Source organism: Onychostoma macrolepis, chromosome 11 (assembly GCF_012432095.1).
Source record: "Onychostoma macrolepis isolate SWU-2019 chromosome 11, ASM1243209v1, whole genome shotgun sequence".
Classification (NCBI taxonomy): domain Eukaryota; kingdom Metazoa; phylum Chordata; class Actinopteri; order Cypriniformes; family Cyprinidae; genus Onychostoma; species Onychostoma macrolepis.
In genome coordinates, this window is record NC_081165.1 from 10,988,451 (window position 1) to 11,006,433 (window position 17,983).

General features: G+C 36.7%; 1 protein-coding gene across 11 annotated transcripts; it reads right to left on the bottom strand.

Moving 5' to 3' along the window:
- Positions 1 to 4,418: 4,418 nt before the first annotated feature.
- LOC131548882 (protein let-653-like) lies at positions 4,419 to 17,691 on the bottom strand. Of its 11 annotated transcripts, XR_009273279.1 has the most exons (11): positions 17,602 to 17,691; positions 17,054 to 17,317; positions 8,325 to 8,375; positions 8,133 to 8,180; positions 7,796 to 7,840; positions 6,988 to 7,038; positions 6,792 to 6,824; positions 6,048 to 6,285; positions 5,704 to 5,851; positions 4,718 to 4,776; positions 4,419 to 4,637 (listed from the first exon to the last, which is right to left on the bottom strand). XR_009273279.1 is itself a non-coding variant. In XM_058790456.1 (9 exons), exons 1-8 carry the CDS (start codon positions 17,654 to 17,656, stop codon positions 4,745 to 4,747), a joined length of 579 nt encoding a protein of 192 aa, XP_058646439.1. In that variant the 5' UTR covers positions 17,657 to 17,691; the 3' UTR covers positions 4,419 to 4,637; positions 4,718 to 4,744. The 11 variants fall into 11 exon arrangements, 4 of the variants coding, with proteins under 4 accessions (XP_058646439.1, XP_058646440.1, XP_058646438.1 ...); XR_009273281.1 differs by lacking the exon at positions 6,792 to 6,824; XM_058790456.1 differs by lacking the exons at positions 5,704 to 5,851; positions 6,048 to 6,285.
- Between the last annotated feature and the right edge of the window lie 292 nt (positions 17,692 to 17,983).

A 17,983-nucleotide genomic window follows, 5' to 3' on the forward strand; every position in this document is an offset into this window, starting at 1 on the left:
TAAAAAGTCACTATGCAAAAGTTTAAATATGCCAAAAATAACTATTAATAGGCTTGAAGATAGAATAGATTTTGATATCAAGAATAATAATAATATGTGGAAATTATTCACTCAGGGGTTACCTTTATTAAATGTGCAATTGGTGATTGTCTTCAGAAACATTTTTTGTTATGCTGGTTGAAAGTCTCTTCACATCCTGAAAGCAATCATTAAGTTAAGTGGTCTGAAAGCACACGTACATCTCAGAGACGTCTATTTGACGTCTGCATTTACATCTGGAAGACGTTTTTTTTCTTCAACTTTTTTTTTTTTTATTAATTTTGTTACAAAACCCCCATGAACACTACAGAATATCAAATTATATAACATTACAGAGTATGCTTTCCCACCTCTACATTTATCAAACAGAAAATAACATTAAAAATAATAAGTTATAAAATAAAGTAATATATACAAATACAAAAATGAAATTGAAATAACGATAATGAAATAACATTCATCGATGTATTAAAAAAAAATAATAATAATAAATAAATAAATAAAAAATGTAATTATAGCTTTTCCATGCTGAAAGATATGATTGAGAGCCTTCCTTTAGTCCAGCCCGTAATGTCTTATAAAACAAGGAGACCATTCCACTATCTTTCATGTGATTTAAATTAATTTGTTCTAAAGTAGAATGCTGGGGTTCCAAATAGGTTTTAATTCTTGAATACATATAACTTCTAATTTGAAGGTATTTAAAAAAGTGTTTTTTTGGAAGATTATATTTTGTAACCAACTGCTGGAAGGTCATGAGTGTACCTCCTTCATAAAAGTTTTTTACCATACTTAATCCTTTCATCTGCCAGTTTTTAAACCCCATATCATTTCTTCCAGGGATAAAATAGTTATTGCCCCATATTGGTGAGTAGGGAGAGATGGATATTGTCTCCTCCAAAAATGAATGGGCCTCATGCCAAAATGATAGGGTATTTGTAAAGAAGGGATTACGAGTGGATTTTTTAAGTATTTTAACTTCTGCAGAGTATAAATATGATTGTAAGGGGAGTGACAATTCTTCTTTCTCAATATCAACCCAAGATGGGTGGTCTGTGGAGAAGTAAAACATAGCTGTTCGAAGCTGTGCCGCCCAGCAGTATAGTTTTATGTTTGGCACTTGAAGCCCTCCTCGATCATATGGTAGGTAAAGGAGGGATAGACGTAGCCGAGGTAGTTTATTATTCCATATGAACCTGGTACAGGCTTTTTTAAGGGTAGAAAGAAAAGTATTGGGTAGTGGAAGAGGAATAGATTGAAAAAGGTATAGAAATGTAGGTAAGATCGACATTTTAATTATGCTTATACATCCCGCTAAGGAAATGGGCATTGTGCTCGATTTGTCCAAAGATTCCATAACTCCCTTCAGTAAAGGATCATAATTAGAGGGGACTATATTATTTATATTACGCATAATTGTAATCCCTAAATAAGAGAAACCACCAGATTCATTGGTAAATTGTGTATGACTCAAGGGGGCTTTTCTCTCTTGATCATTTAGTAATAGCAGTATACTTTTACTGTTATTGATTTTATAGCCCGAGAATCTTCCAAATTTTCCCATAATATTTCTAAGTGTGGGAATGGAGTTCTTCAAATTGGTTAGAAATAGAACAATGTCATCTGCGAATAGAGATATACGATGATCCCTCTCTCCTATCTTCATATCCTTTATATCTGGACTTTTTCTAATAGTCATAGCCAGGGGTTCAATTGCAAATAAAAACAATAAAGGTGATAATGGGCACCCTTGCCTTGTACCTCTAGCCAGGTTAAATAGCTTTGAAATATTATTATTTGTTATGACTTGAGCTCTTGGTTCACTGTATAAAAGTTTAAGCCATTTTAAATATTTTGTTCCTAATCGAAAGTGTCTAAGCGTCTCAAACAGTTAATTCCACTCAATTCTGTCAAATGCTTTTTCAGCATCTAAAGACAGAATTGCATGGTCTTTAGCATTTTGCTTTTTATATAATACGTTTAGGACTCTACGAATATTATTAAAGGCCTGTCTACCAAGAACAAATCCATTCTGATCGTCCGTTATTATTTTTGGTATATGAATTTCAATCCTTTTAGCTAAGGCTTTAATATATACATCATATTTTTTGTATCGCAGGACATAAGTGAGATAGGTCGATAAGATGCTCTATCTGTTGGGGATTTGCCCGGTTTTAACACAAGAGTAATTAGTGCTGACCTTAGTGAGGGCGGCATATGATTCAGTGTACATTTCCAGAAGGTGGGGCATCAATCTTTTAGAAAAGGTTTTATAGATCTCAACTGGCAAGCCATCAGGCCCCGGTGCCTTTCCACTACTCATACTTTGCACTGCATCCACCAGTTCTTCCATACTTAAATTGTTTTCCATCTAATCTATCGATCTAATTTTGCATCTTCTGCCAATTGAGGAAATTCAAGTTCATGAAAAAAATGATCTTATTCTACTAATGTATCCAAACATTCAGAATTATATAAATTTCCGTAATATAATTTAAAAGCATTGTTAATTTCCAATGGATCCGTCGATGTTTGTCCATCATCTAGCAAAACAGAATTTATAGCCCTATTTGTTTGTATCTTTTTTATTCTCCAAGCCAATAGCTTTCCAGGTTTCTCACCTTGATCACAGTTGGACTGTTTTAACCACATCAAGTTTGTGGCTATTTTATTACTAGCCAGCTCGTTGTATTGTGCATTTATTGAAAGAAGCTTTTTTTTTTTTTCGGGGTCATTATTCTCAAAAAGTTGTATTTCCAATTCTTTAATTTGTTGAAATATTCTTTGGATTTGCTTCTTGTGTAGCTCATCATTTCACCTCTTATATAAGCCTTAAAGGCTTCCCACTTTGTTGAAGTATTTGTCTGATCTATATTAATACTAAAATATTCCTTTATTCTTTTATCCATGAAATCTACAAATTTAGAACTTTGAAGCCAACTTGTTTGGAATCTAAATCTAAATGGAGTAGGTTTTAAGTTACTAAACTGCATTGTGAGTGAAATTGGAGCATGGTCAGACAGTAAAATACTATCATACTAGCAACTTTCTATTTTAGACAACAGAGTGCTAGAGATTAGAAAGTAATCATTCCTTGAGTAAGTTTTATGGGTATTTGAAAAACATGAGTATTCTCTTTTATTTGGATTCAAATGTCTCCAGATCTCTGTTAAATTTAAATCTTTTACACAGTTTTTAATTATTTTTCTTAATTTCTGATGGGTGCTGTCTGTAGAGCGATCAAGTTGTATATCCAATACGCAATTAAAATCCCCTCCAATTACATATTGTCCTGAATATGTTGATATTGTATAAAAAAGGTTTTGATAGAAAGAGGGATCATCTTCATTGGGAGTGTATATACTTATTAGGGTTATTTGTGAGTTCACGATTAATCCATTAAGAATTATGAATCTACCCCGTGGATCAATATATTGTTTGTGCATCTGAAAAGGAACCGATTTATGGATAAGTATCATAACTCCTCGAGCATGAGAGGTATATGGGGCAGAAAAAACCTGCCCAGGCCACCATTTTGAAACCTTCTTTCAACAGATGAGTTTCTTGTAAAAATATGTTAACCTTCAGTTGCTTAATCCGATCTAATACCGGTTTCAATTTGACTATCTTATTCAATCCCCTTACATTCCAACTACTAAATTTTAACTCTAACATACATGTTTAAGCTTAAATTGAGTGGAATAAGGAATCTCTGCATCCAATGATTTGACTGTTTGTTTGAAGAAGGAAAGAGTACAAACACACCCACACACAGAAAAAAAACAAAAAAAAAACAGTGCATTTCCCTGAACAAACTGCACAAACAGAACCCCGTTCCAAACTTTGGTTAAGGAAAACAACAGATCCACAGTATGTGGAGCAACCCTATATGAATTTGTAATCAATTTGTAGCTAATGAAAACGCTACAAATAATACGAATTAACCAAAAGCTTTACCCTTAAGGAGAAAAGAAATATCTGGTGATGTCCACTTCGCAGGGCACTTATGACTTACGGTTGAATAGAACAAACGTCGGACGTGATAAGATATACATATGAAAGGTGAGCAGGAAGGGCAGGAAGGGCGCGAGGACTGTAATTGGGAACTGTTGATGTAGCCTATTGTAGTAATTTAATGTTGTCTCTGGTATTCTGCTTTTTGAGCGTATGTGCATCCAGGGGGTGTGGCTTTGGACGGCGACTGCAGGGAGGGTGGGACGTTCGCTTTCAGTGCTATCAGGCTAAAGTTAGCATTTTCCAAAATCTCCTACTGCACCTTTAAGTTTACTTCCTTGATGCATAAAAGCACACAAACAATTCATTTGTTCGTTGATCAGACTATTGTTTGACAAAGAAAATAATGCAAACAAAACTGACAATTGCAGTGAAAATATGAAGTTTATTGTTAGAACCTGTGTTCATGTGTATATTAAAATAGCTGATTAAAGTGTAAAAACTATAGAAATTAGATTTAATGTGCAACAAGTGAAGAAAGTAAACAGGTCATTCATGTCTTGAGGAGCACACAGAGAAAGTTAATAGAGATGTTGTTTCCAGCTGGCAGGAGGTGTTCAGCTCTGAGAGAACATCAGCAGAACCTGCAGAGACACAGAATTTATTATGTTTCTATATCATGGAGTTCAGTTTATGCACAACTAAATCTGTACATTGTACTTACTGGTAAAGCAGCACAGACAGATGAATCCTATGAGTCCAGACAGAAATTAAGCAATGAATCTGTCAAAAGAAAAAAAATTATTTAATCAATCAATGTTTATATTACAATAAGTGAATTTTACATTTACATTTTTACATTTACATTTAGTCATTTAGCAGACGCTTTTATCCAAAGCGACTTACAATTGGGGAATACATAGAGCGATTAATCTTGAAGAGGCAATCAGACATACGAAGTGCTTGCAACACCAAGTCTCAGGCATTGTTCAAATAAATACAAACTACCACAGGAAGGAATAAGTAAAGATAATTTTTTTTTTTTTTTTTTAAGTTTAGGATGAAGTCAAGTGCTGTCGAAAGAGATGAGTTTTCAGTTGTTGCTTGAAGATTGACAGGGATCCAGCATTCCGGATAGAGGTGGGAAGATCGTTCCACCAGCCAGGAATGGTGAATGAGAATGATCTAGAGAGTGATTTTGCGCCTCTCTGTGATGGTATCACGAGGCGTCGCTCACTAGCAGATCTCAGATTTCTGGAGGGGATGTAGTTTGTTAATAGAGAGTGCAAGTAAACGGGTGCTGAGCCAGTGGTTGTTCTATATGCAAGCATCAGTGTCTTGAACTTGATGCGAGCCGTGATTGGTAGCCAGTGCAGGGAGATAAAGAGAGGTGTAACATGGGCTCTTTTGGGCTCGTTGAAGACCAGTCGTGCCGCTGCATTCTGAATCATTTGTAGAGGTTTGACTGTATTAGACGGAAGTCCAGCCAGAAGAGCATTGCAATAGTCCAGCCTAGAAATGACAAGGGCCTGGACAAGAAGTTGTGCAGCATGCTCTGTCAGAAAGGGCCTGATCTTTCTGATGTTATATAGTGCAAACCTGCAAGATCGAGCAGTTTTTGTAATGTGGTCTTTGAAGGTCAGCTGATCATCAAAGATTACACCAAGATTTCTGACCGAAGTTGATGGGGTTATTGTTGATGAACCTAACTGGATCGTGAAGTCATGCTGTAGAGTCGGAGTGGCAGGGAGGACAAGAAGCTCAGTCTTTGCCAGGTTGAGCTGCAGGTGATGTTCTTTCATCCATGCCGAGATGTCCGCCAGGCAACCTGAGATCCTTGCAGCTACCGTTGGATCATCTGGTTGAAAAGAGAGGTAGAGCTGTGTGTCATCAGCGTAGCAATGGTATGAGAATCCATGTGCCTGTATGATGGGACCCAGTGATGTAGTGTATGTGGAGAAGAGGAGGGTCCAAGAACTGATCCCTGAGGAACCCCAGTGACCAGTGTATGTGCTTTGGATACCTCACCTCCCAGGCCACCCTGAAAGACCTACCAGTGAGATAGGATTCAAACCAGCGAAGTGGAATGCCAGAGATGCCCAGTGATGAGAGGGTGGACAGGAGTATCTGATGATTGACAGTGTCAAAAGCGGCAGATAGGTCCAGCAGAATGAGGACTGATGATTTGGAATGGGCTTTTGCAATTCGCAGGGCTTCAGTGACCGAGAGAAGCGCAGTCTCAGTTGAATGGCCCCTCCTGAAACCTGACTGTTTAGCATCCAGTTTGTCGTTCTGTGAAAGAAACAGTGAGACTTGGTTGAAGACAACTCGTTCAAGTGTTTTCGCTATGAACGGAAGGAGAGAGACAGGTCTGTAGTTTTCTATAAGAGAAGTGTTTAATGTAGGTTTTTTGAGCAGTGGGGTTACCCGAGCCTGCTTGAACGCAATGGGGAAGTTACCTGTGAGTAGGGATGTGTTGATGATGTGTGTGAGTGCAGGTAAGAGTGTGGGTGAGATTGCTTGGAGAAGGTGTGAGGGGATTGGGTCAAGAGGACATGTTGTAGGATGGTTGGAGAGGAGAAGCTTGGATACTTCAGCTTCAGACAGAAAGAAAAGAAATTTAAAAAGAATTTAATTGAACTAAATCAGATTAAATGTTTTTTTTTTTTTTTTTATTAAATTCATTTTAAATTAATATACATCATGATGTGATCATGAAGGTAGGACATTTCAAGGTTTGTTTTAGTTTGTAGAAATATTCATAATAAGCAGTTTTATGTTGTGACTGAATGAACAACCTTCAGAGTGAGTGTGAACAGTGTGAGGAACAGCTGCAACAGAAAAGATCAGATTAAATCAAAATAAGTAAAAGTAAAAACTTAACTACTGCACAATATTACAGACAGTGTTTCTAGATTACATCACTGTCAAGAAAAGGATACTTCTTATTTAACACAGATTTAATATTCTTTCATAAGCAAAGCAAAAATATACTTGGCCTAGATGTTTCTGTCTCTCTGGTTGAGTCTGGCAGAACAGAGGCTGCTGTGAAAACAACAAAAAATCTATGGTGTGTGATGTTATTTTTACACTGAATCAGCTTAATGTGAAACAGCCAATCAGAACAGAGTTCAACATTATTCATGGCTCTTCCAAATAAGCCAATAACGACCGTTTCATTCTAGGGATAAATCCTAGGGTTGTAAATGCACATGTAAAACCTTTTCTGGAGAATTTTTGCCCTTACCTAAGCCAAATACCTTCTATGTAGATATCACAGAACAATTTAAAATATTGTATTAATGCATTCTATGGCACCTTTAGCATTTTTTGTTCAAATATCTTTTTGAAGCACTCAACTCAAAAGTTATATGAATAAACATATGTATCTCTCGCATCTCTGGCAGCGCGACGCGCCCTTCCTGGACCCACGAGGACACCAGCGTGCATACACGGGGGAAGAGACCGGTCTCTCGAGGAGAGGCGCGCTCGGCATTTAACGGCGGCGGTGATGAGGCTTCATTCAGTCCAGCTGTGCCTCATCACACGCCGCCAGCCCGCGTTGATCCCACGCCCCTCCTCTCATCCACCCACTCCCGTCGGGAGCCTGGTGAAGGGCGGCGAATAAGGGACGGGGTGGTGATGATAATAAGGGGAGGGCCACCGACTCGTCACATCATATATATATATACAGTGTATATATATATATATATATATATATATATATATATATATATATATATATATAGTCAGGTACAGGCTTTTTTTTTTTTAATTAAACTGTGCACAAAACTTTACTCACATGTGTCTATTTGTGAAGGTTTTTGAGTGGATATTTCTGTTGAAACTGCAGTGAGAACATCTTAAGTTATATCGAACATGGAAACAACAAACATTTTATGTCTGCAAGCCATAAAAAAATTATTAACATTTTATTAAATCAATGTAACTTCCCCCAAAATTTTTTATAAATAAGCAAACATATTGGGTGAAACACAGAATGTTCCAGTGTGATTTAACATTTTTTGTTCAGATATCTTTTTGAAGCACTCAACTCAAAAGTCTGGTAGTGTGTGATCCTCAGTCATTGGCCAGTTTTCCTCTGTAACTATTTACAAAGTCGGCATATAGCAACTTACCAGTTGTACTGTATGTTATGGTTTCAGAAGTGGACATTACTGGTAATGCTGTTGAAAAAACATTGTGAAATGTGTGACGATGCACAGTATATAAATATTCAATAAACAATCATGAACCTGAAAGAATAATTGTTATTTTGAAGACATTCAAAATGGAGTAAGAATAACTGATTTCCAAACAAAATCACTCACAGGTTTTCATGGCTGTTGTAGTAGTTTGTTCGGTGTTGGTTGATGTTAAAACTGTAGAGACAATTTATCAGCATTACAGGGAGGCCATTTACATAATTTGCAAACTTTAATGTAAGGTTTTTGTTGTTGTTGTTGTTAAAGGTACAGGTCAGTGCAGACTTTAAGCTTTAATTCAAGGTGATGAACAAAAATGTAACATAAAATGCTTAGGAATTACAACCATTTTTATAAACAGTCCCCCATTTTCAGGGGCTCAAATGTAATTGGACAAACAAATATAATCATAAATAAAATGTTCATTTTTCATTTTCTGTTGAGAATCCTTTGCAGGTGATGGCTGCCTTAAGTCTGGAACTCATGGACATCACCAGAGACTGGTTTTCCTCTTTTGTGATGCTTTTCCAGGCCTTCACTGCAGCTGAATACAGTTGTTTGTTTGTGGGTCTTTCTGCTTTTAATTTTGTCTTCAGCAAGTGAAATGCATGCTTAGTCAGGTTGAGATCAAGAGATTGGCTTGGCCATTGCAAAATATTCCACTTTTTTAACTTCAAAAACTCCTGTGTTGCTTTTGCTGTATGTTTCGGGTCATTGTCCATTTGTACTATGAAGTGCCGCCCAATCAACTTTGCTCCATTTGACTGAATCTGGGCATACAGTACTATACTCTATACACTTCAGAATTCGTCCGGCTGCTTCTGTCCTTTGTCACGTCATCAATAAACACCAGTAACCCAGTGCCACTGGAAGCCATGCATGCTCATGCTATCACACTGCTCCACATGTTTCACAGATGATGTTGTATGCTGTGGATCATGAGCTGTGTTCCGAGCCTTCTCCATACTTTTTTCTCCCCGTCATTCTGGTACAGGTTGATATTAATTTCAGCCGTCCAAAGAATGCTTTTCCAGAATTGGTCTAGCTTTTTTAGATGTTTTTTTGGCAAAGTCTAATCTGGCCTTGTTTGCACCTTGTGGTGAACCCTCTGTATTTGTTCTTGTGAAGTCTTCTCTTGATTGTAGACTTTGACAGTGACACGACTACCTCCTGGAGAGTGTTCTTCTCTTGGCTAGATGTTGTGAAAGGGTTTTTCTTTACCATGGAGAGAGGATCCTCCGGTCATCCACCACTGTTCTCCTCCGTGGACGTCCAGGCCTTTTTAAGGTCACTAGTGAGTTCTTTTTTTCTCAGACTGAACCAAACTGTTGATTTGGCCACTCCTAATGTTCCTGCTATCTCTCTGATGGATTTGTTTTGTTTTTGAAGATTAACAATTGTCTGTTTGGAGAGATCCTTTGACTGCATGATGTGGGTTCACAGCAACAGCTTCCAAATGCAAATGGCAAACTTAGAATCAACTACAGACCTTTAACCTGCTTAATTGATGTATAAATAATGAAGGAATAGCCCACATCTGTCCATGAAATGCCTTTTGAGTCAATTGTCCAATTACTTATGGTCCCTTGGAAAAGGGAGGATGTGCATATTAAAGAGCTGTAATTCCTTAACCTTTCCTCCAATTTTGATGAGAATACCCTCAAATAAAGCTCAGAGTGTGCACTTTAAGACCATATTCATTATATAACTGTAACTTGAATATGTTTTGATCAACAGCTAAAATAACAAAAATTGTGCCTTTGTCCAAATATATATGGACCTAACTGTATGTATATGTATATATATCATGATATATATACATATACAGTGGTGTGAAAAAGTGTTGGCCCCCTTTCTGATTTTTTATTTTTTTGCATGTTTGTCACACTTTAATGTTTCAGATCATCAAACAAATTTAATCTTAAATATTAATCAAAGATAACACAAGTAAACACAACATGCAGTTTTTAAATGAAGTTTTTTATTATGAAGGGAAAACAAAATCCAAACCCACATGGCCCTGTGTGAAAAAGTGCTTGCCCCCTAAACCTAATAACTGGTTGTGCCACCCTTTGCAGCAACAACTGCAATCAAGCGTTTGGGATAACTGGCAATGAGTCTGTTACAGCGCTGTGGAGGAATTTTGGCCCACTCTTCTTTGCAGAATTGTTTTAATTCAGCCACATTGGAGGGTTTTCGAGCATGAATAGACTGTCCAGACTTTGATTTGGCCACTCCAAAACCTTAATTTAGTTTTTCTTGAGACATTCAGAGGTGGACTTTCTGCTGTGTTTGGAATCATTGTCCTGCTGCAGAACCCAAGTTCGCTTGAGCTTGAGGTCACAAACAGATGGCCGGACATTCTCCTTCAGGATTTTCTGATAGAGTGCAGAATTCATGGTTCCATCAATTATGGCAAGTCGTCCAGGTTCTGAAGCTGCAAAGCAGCCTCAGACCATCACACTACCACCACCATGTTTGACTGTTGGTATGATGTTCTTTTTATGAAATGCTGTGTTGGTTTTACGCCAGATGTAACAGGACACACACCTTCCAAAAAGTTCAACTTTTGTCGCATCAGTCCACAGAATATTTGCCCAAAAGTCTTGGGGATAATCAAGATATTTTTTGGCAAATGTGAGATGAGCCTTTGTGTTCTTTTTGGTCAGCAATGGCTTTTGCCTTGGAACTCTCCCATCGATGTTGTTTTTGCAGAGTCTCTTTCTTATTGTTGAATCATGAACACTGACCTTAATTGAGGCAAGTGAGGCCTGCAGTTCTTTAGATGTTGTTCTGGGTTCTTTTATGACCTCCTGGATGAGTCGTCTTTGTGCTCTTGGAGTAATTTTGGTAGGCCGGCCACTCCTGGGAAGGTTCACTACTGTTCCAAGTTTTCTCCATTTGTGGATAATGGCTCTGACCGTGGTTTGCTGGAGTCCCAAAGCCTTAGAAATGGCTTATAACCCTTTCCAGACTGGTACATGTAAACTATTTTGTTTCTCATCTGTTTATGAATTTCTTAAGATCGTGGAATTGTGTGTTGCTCTTTAAACATGCTTCACTTTGTCAGACAGGTTCTATTTAAGTGATTTCTTGATTCAACAGGTCTGGCAGTAATCAGGCCTGGGTTTGGCTAGTGAAATTTAACCCAGCTTTCTAAAATAATGTGGTTAATCACAGTTCTTTCATGATTTAATAGGAGGGGGCAAGCACTTTTTTCACACAGGGCCAGGTAGGTTTGGACAGCTTTTTTCCCTTAATAAATGAAATCATCATTTAAAAACTGCATTTTGTATTTACTTGCATTATCTTTGTGTAATATAAAAATTTGTTTGATGATCTGAATCTTTTAAGTGTGACAAATATCCAAAAAATAAAAAAATCAGGAAGGGGGCCAACACTTTTTCACACCACTGTATATATATATATATATATATATATATATATATATATATATATATTGTGACGAGTTGGTTGCCTCCCCTTATTATCATCACCACCCCGTCCCTTATTCGCCGCCCTTCACCAGGAGTGGGTGTGTGAGAGAGGAGGGGCGCTGAAACAGCTAGGGCTTGCGGCGTGTGATGAGGCGCACCTGAACCGAATGGAGCCTCATCACCACCGCTGTTTAAATACCGAGCGTGCCTCTCCTCGAGAGACCGGTCTCTTTCCCCGTGCATGCACACTGGTGTCCTCATGGGTTCAGGAAGGAGCGTGGAGGGACTTCCGAGCCGCCACAATATTATCAACGCACCGCATACATGTCCATAAAAATGTGCATGATACAATACTCATCAAATAATAAAGCACTCACCTGTCAGTTGAAAATAAAGTCCATGGGTCTGTCATTCCGTTCCTTTACTCGTATTAAAAAGTAAACACGGCCAACGAAACTTGTGCTCGGTGCTAGCTGTTAGCCGCTTATAGCACTCATAGTTGCAGTCTTTGAAATGGCGCATAAAAACTTTGCTGGCCTTTGTTAGCGAATTCAGTGTAGGTCTTCCTTTCTCAGTTATTCTCTTTTGTCTGCAAAAGGCGTTTTTAGTAGATCGGCAACACGATCTGGTGTAGGCGCCGATGACTGCAGCTGTCATTTTCTTTTCATTGAATTTCACTTTCGTACCTTGGAAATCCCTGACTAAAGGGGCGGTCTAACGCTGGGGGTAGCACTGGGCACGCAGCTGGACCCAGAGGGCGGGCTGTCACTGAACGTCAAAATTTGATTGGCTGATGATTCTGTCACTAATGCTCATAACAAATCAGATGTGACGTCTTTCAAGAAAAGGGTAGCACTATCTGTAGTGCTGGCCTCAGACTTTTTTTATGTAGGATATTCCAGTTCAACCAGTGTTCGAATTGAAGGGGGGCTGGGGGGGTCCCGGACCTCCTATAAGCATTAAGGGACCCCCCATAACACCTAAAATATATAATTGGGGGGGTCCCCTGGTTTTTCAATAAAACTATAATACTTGAAACATTGAACTAGTGAAAATGAAAATTAAATGAAAAGATTCGATGGCTGTATTAAATTTAGACCTGCTCATGTTACATCGTATTTTATTTTTAAGCGTTTGTACAGCGTTACTCATCATAACCAATCACACACGATTCTGAGCTTAGGAATGCAGTGGCCAATCAGAGGCGGTCAGATTAGTCATCGCTGAATTTTGTTCTGACTGAAACTTGCGCATAAGCAATAAGCAATAAAAGTGCAGACGTACGTACGATAAAAGTAAGAGATTCATTTATCATACAGATTATAAGAGGAGTTATGAGTGCTTAAACACTAGCTAGACTGACTGAGTGCATTCTTTCACAGCATGATTCAGTCTAATAAATGCAGAATGCTCCCAAAATTCAAGATGCGGCAGAAAATATGTATATTTATATAATTTCATATAGTTATTCAATATCACACGAAGAGTGCCATTTTTTCCCCCCGCAAATGTGATATTGAGTTTATACAGCAGTTCAATAAACAATAAGTTATTAATAGGCTTACGTTTTAGACACCATGTTGCCTATTTTTGCTCTATTTCGCCAATAAAAACATTCTAAACACAGCCACAGCAGTGTTTTGCTCTCTGAGCAACATGACCGTGTTTCGTTCCTGAATGAATCAACCGTTTAAATGATTCTGGTTCAATCGCAATGAATCACTTAATAACAATGACTTACTGCCACCTACTGGCGGTTTTAATTTCACATTTAAAGTATATATTTTTAAAATAATTTCAAATATCAGTATTCAGTGTTTTAGGATTAAAATATCAAACATTTATGCATTTGTAACTGCAGGTTAAATGCATTCATGTTTTGCATTAAACAATGTGTAAATACATCCGAATGCCACTTCAGATGCAACTTCTGTGTTTCCTCTGCATTGCAAAGATGAATTTTGTTGATAATGATTTTAATGATAATGATATTCTAGGGAAAAAAGGCTTTATTTTTAAGAATATCAAAAACTTTAGGAGTCAGCTGCCCACTGCAGTCCTGCAGCTCAGTACACACAGTAAAATATCGCCTGTTCTCGACAAAATCCCAGAAGATATCTAACTATCTATCTATCTATCTATCTATATATATAAATATATCTATATCTATATCTATATATACCCAAAATATATATTTTTTGTCTATATTGCACACCCCTAAGATAGATATTTAATTCTTCTTTGCTTAGTGATTGTTTGTACATAATTCACTGATCGTCTTAAAATAAGCTTTTATTTTAGAATTAGGTTTTCTCAACGATAACGAGGACAAGACAAAAAATATTAATCATTTTTTATTTTTTGAAGGGGGGGGGTTCTGGTTAGGGGGACCCCCCAAGAGCTTTGACACAATTCGAACACTGAGTTCAACCTCAACTAAACTAATCATAGGCAATTTTGTGGACATTACACAAATTAAAATGATACCTAAATAATCAATAAAAACATTTTTCACACAATTTTATTTTTTATAGGGCCAGCAGAGAAGGCCATGCTGCCCCTGACGGCCCACCACTGTCTGTAATACATTTATAATATCAACCCTTCAAAAGTTGGTTGACACACTCATGTACACAAACTGTCAATTACTGGCTTTATATTTGCATCATGTTTAATGTATTACCATTGTGTAAAAATCATGATTATCAAGTCATCATAAACACACTGTCATTTGGACTACATACTTTTGGTACCGCTTGAGAATCTTGCAATTCTGACTTTTTTTTCTCAGAAGCTCATAATACAAACTCGCAATTGTATTAAAATAATATAAAATAAATGTGATCAATAATCATTTCAGACCATACTAAATCAGCAAGTAAAATAAGTGCTACCGCATCTCTTTCTGACGTGCGCACAGTGGGCTGTGTGTAAGCATTTTCTTATGTTTATTCTGAAAATAGTAAGCTTGGTCCGGTCTAAGCAACATATTAATTCAACTCGCATTCACCGTAACTGTATCTGTGCTACAAGCCAGCCACGTGCTACTTTGGCTCGTGAAGAGGGATACTTTAAATGGGCTATTATCATTAGTACCTGAAATATCTCACCTGTTAAATTATGGCATTACATTTACATCATTACTCCGTTCTGCAGCAGCCTTATGATTAAACCATGTTACTTAACTGCCGCAGCAGAGATTTCTCCCTCTGCTCATCATGTCCACTACCCTGTAGTTAAAAGTAAGGGCCTTCAAAGTATTTTCTCCTATCGTGACAACTACACTGCAATCTATTCAACAAATGCAAATTCAAGTTCTGCTGAACTAATGCTGTTCCTCAGTTATTGTAGCAAATCTGGTCTTCCGCTTACATTATAATTAAAGCAGAATCCCCTGCTACCTTTCACCAGGACTGTCACCCAACAAATCTTCAATGTCAACGCCGCAGCAGCGACATTTTCCACCACCCTCAAATCGAGCCCTCCAACTAACTACATATGTTACATTTTAGTGGATTTTTATATATACTATCACTAAGCTCTATTTTAATGTGTTTTCATGAAAAATACAGTAGAAATGTATTAATTACAAGTAAAATCCTATACGTTCACTGAGCTTAGGCTACTATAATAGCACATGATTGGATTATGCATTCATATAAAAAGTAGATCACCCAAAAATACATGTTAAATAAATGTGTGCTTAGTGCTTTGCTTTTGCAATACAACAGGACAATCTTAAATTATATGTGACCCTGGACCACAAAACCAGTTTTAAGTAGCACGGGTATATTTGTAGAAACTACAACTTTTCCCTCAATAAATTCCTAATTTGCTGCTTATTAATAGTTAGTAAGGTAGTTGTTAATTTTGGTTTTGGGTAGGATTAGGGATGTAGAATAAAGTTATGTAGAATAAGGCATTAATATGTGCTTAATTACTACTAATAAATGGCTAATACTCTAGTAATATGCATGCTAATAAGAAATTAGTTAAGAGACCCTAAAATAAAGTGTTACCCTAACGTTTATAACTCATTAATAAATGGTTCACAGGTGTTCACTTTACATTAAGGCACACGTTCACAGGTTATTAATGTTTATAACTCATTAATAAATGGTTCTTTACATTAAGGTTCACAGGTAACTAATAAAAGAAATTAAATTTCCATTAAATTTCCATTAAATTTCCATTTAAATTTTTAATTCAAATAGAGTTTGAGAATCTCATCTTGATTAACAAAACATATCCGTTTCTAATCACTGATGTGGACAGGCATCATGAACCTTTGCGGACAATCATGGGTAAAATACAGAGTAGTTCTGGTAAGAAAAATCGTGAGAAAAGTGGCACGAGTCATGAGATATAAATGAAAAAATCATAAATATAACACCTTTCAGTCTTGCTATAATAATCTATTTTTGCTGCATCATGAAATAAATCAGGAATCTGGTTTTGAGTGAAAAAAGTATGAATAAATATATGGCTCACTATTTGGCAGGTATTGCATTAAAATCACCCTTTTTATTCATGAATTTAATTTATAACTGCTTATTAATGATTTATAATGCATTTGTACTTGCGTTATCAGTAATTTATGAACACTTTTATAAGCTTTATAAAGGGAACCTTAATGTAAAGTGTCACCGAAAAAAATACATCAGAAGAAATGTGTTAGTCTTTAATTCTGAAAACCCTGCACAGATGATTTTTTAAACACAGGCATTCGGCTCAGAGTGAGAACGGTTTGAATATTCATGATCATCTTGACTTTCACTTTCTATTGTGAATGAGGCTGAGGGAACGAATGGTGAAAAAATGGTGTCAGAGGGCTCTTGGAGGTAACTGGCTCCAGGGGGTTTTGGAAGTCGTAATCCGTTCCCGGGGGAGAGGGATTGAATCCAGGTTTTCTCTGCTTGTATCACCAAACTACTCACTGTTGATTGCCAAGTTTGCAGTCCTTTGTAAATACTTTTTGGGGGTTGAACTTAAGCCGAGCCTCGGGTTCGATCATCCATCGAGGACAGCAAGCCAAGTTTGTTTACTATTAACCAAAACTGTCATTGTAGGCCTACATTTCTGTCCATGACATTTATATATCTGTTCTTTTTATATTCTGTGTATAAAATGGTTATGGTTAGGTTTTAAGGTAGGGTTAAGGGATCTAAAATGGTTAAAATCTATAAAATGGTTAAAATGCAACAATACAAATATTTTTATGATATAAAAGATTTGTAAATATTTTGTTACTTTAGCGGTAAATATTTAACAATTTTTACATTTTTAGATGGTGTCAATACGTACATACTATATGTTTGAGTATTTATCCAAATGTACAAAAAAAGGTTTAATTTTTTTTTTAACCTGTAAATGTTATGTGCTAAATATAAACAATGAGACCAGGCTGAAATTTCTCACCTTGAACCGTCACTGTGGCAGGAGAATGAGGCGATGGTTTATCAATCCCCTGTATTGTGTAGTAACAGGTAATGTTGAGTAATCCAGGTGATTTTACAGCTGCCCATCCGAGCACTTCAGCACCAGAGAGATCCAGCTCACATGATGAACTGACTTTTATATTCTTCTCTTCTCTGTTTGTGATGAAATAACACTGATTCACTGTAACATCTGCTGGTGTCTCTCTTATGACATCTGGAGATACTTTTACAGTAGGAGAAGATTCTATAACAACACAAAACAGATCATTATATCTCATTGACAATGTTTACAAGTAAAATAATATTCCAGTCACATATTTTGGGTTCTAAAAATGTGAATAAGACAGCTGTTAATAAACAGTATATACAGGAACATTAGTACAAAGAATATGCCAGGTAGTTAGGTTAAAACTTCAAACATCACTTGACAAAAATATTGCTGAAATATTATAGTCAATTAAAAATTGTTCACTACAAATGTGACAGACTACAGAATTTATGTGACATTAAACAACAGAGATCACTTACTGTGAGACTGAACCTCCATCAGGAGCGGAAAAGCAATGAAAACGATCAAATCCATTACAGCGAGTGTGAGAAAAGAGACGAGACTCTTACAATAAGTGAATTAGGAAGTAGCACATCAGACCACAGGAAACCATTTTAATCCACTGTGCAGTCAGTTCTGTGAATGTAGATCATGTGACCACATGTACTGTACAACTCAAATGTTAACAGAAGGCAGATCTGGGGCAGATTTTGTGATCAAACTCATATTAGAGACTGAAGGTAGTTTTGTAAAAAGTAACTATGCAAAAGTTTAAATATGCCAAAAATAACAATTAATAGATTTGAAGATAGAATATATTTTGATATCAATAATAATAATAATAATAATAATGTGGAAATT

Bases quoted from the DNA above. Each gene is read 5' to 3' on its own strand.
- LOC131548882 (XM_058790455.1), bottom strand. From the start codon at position 17,656: ATGGATTTGATCGTTTTCATTGCTTTTCCGCTCCTGATGGAGGTTCAG. The intron at 7,841-8,132 runs GTAAGTTGCTAT...TTCTCACTGCAG, and splicing joins CATAACATACAGTACAACTG to TTTCAACAGAAATATCCACT. The intron at 6,825-6,987 runs GTATATTTTTGC...TTTCTGTTGCAG, and splicing joins GACAGAAACATCTAGGCCAA to CTGTTCCTCACACTGTTCAC.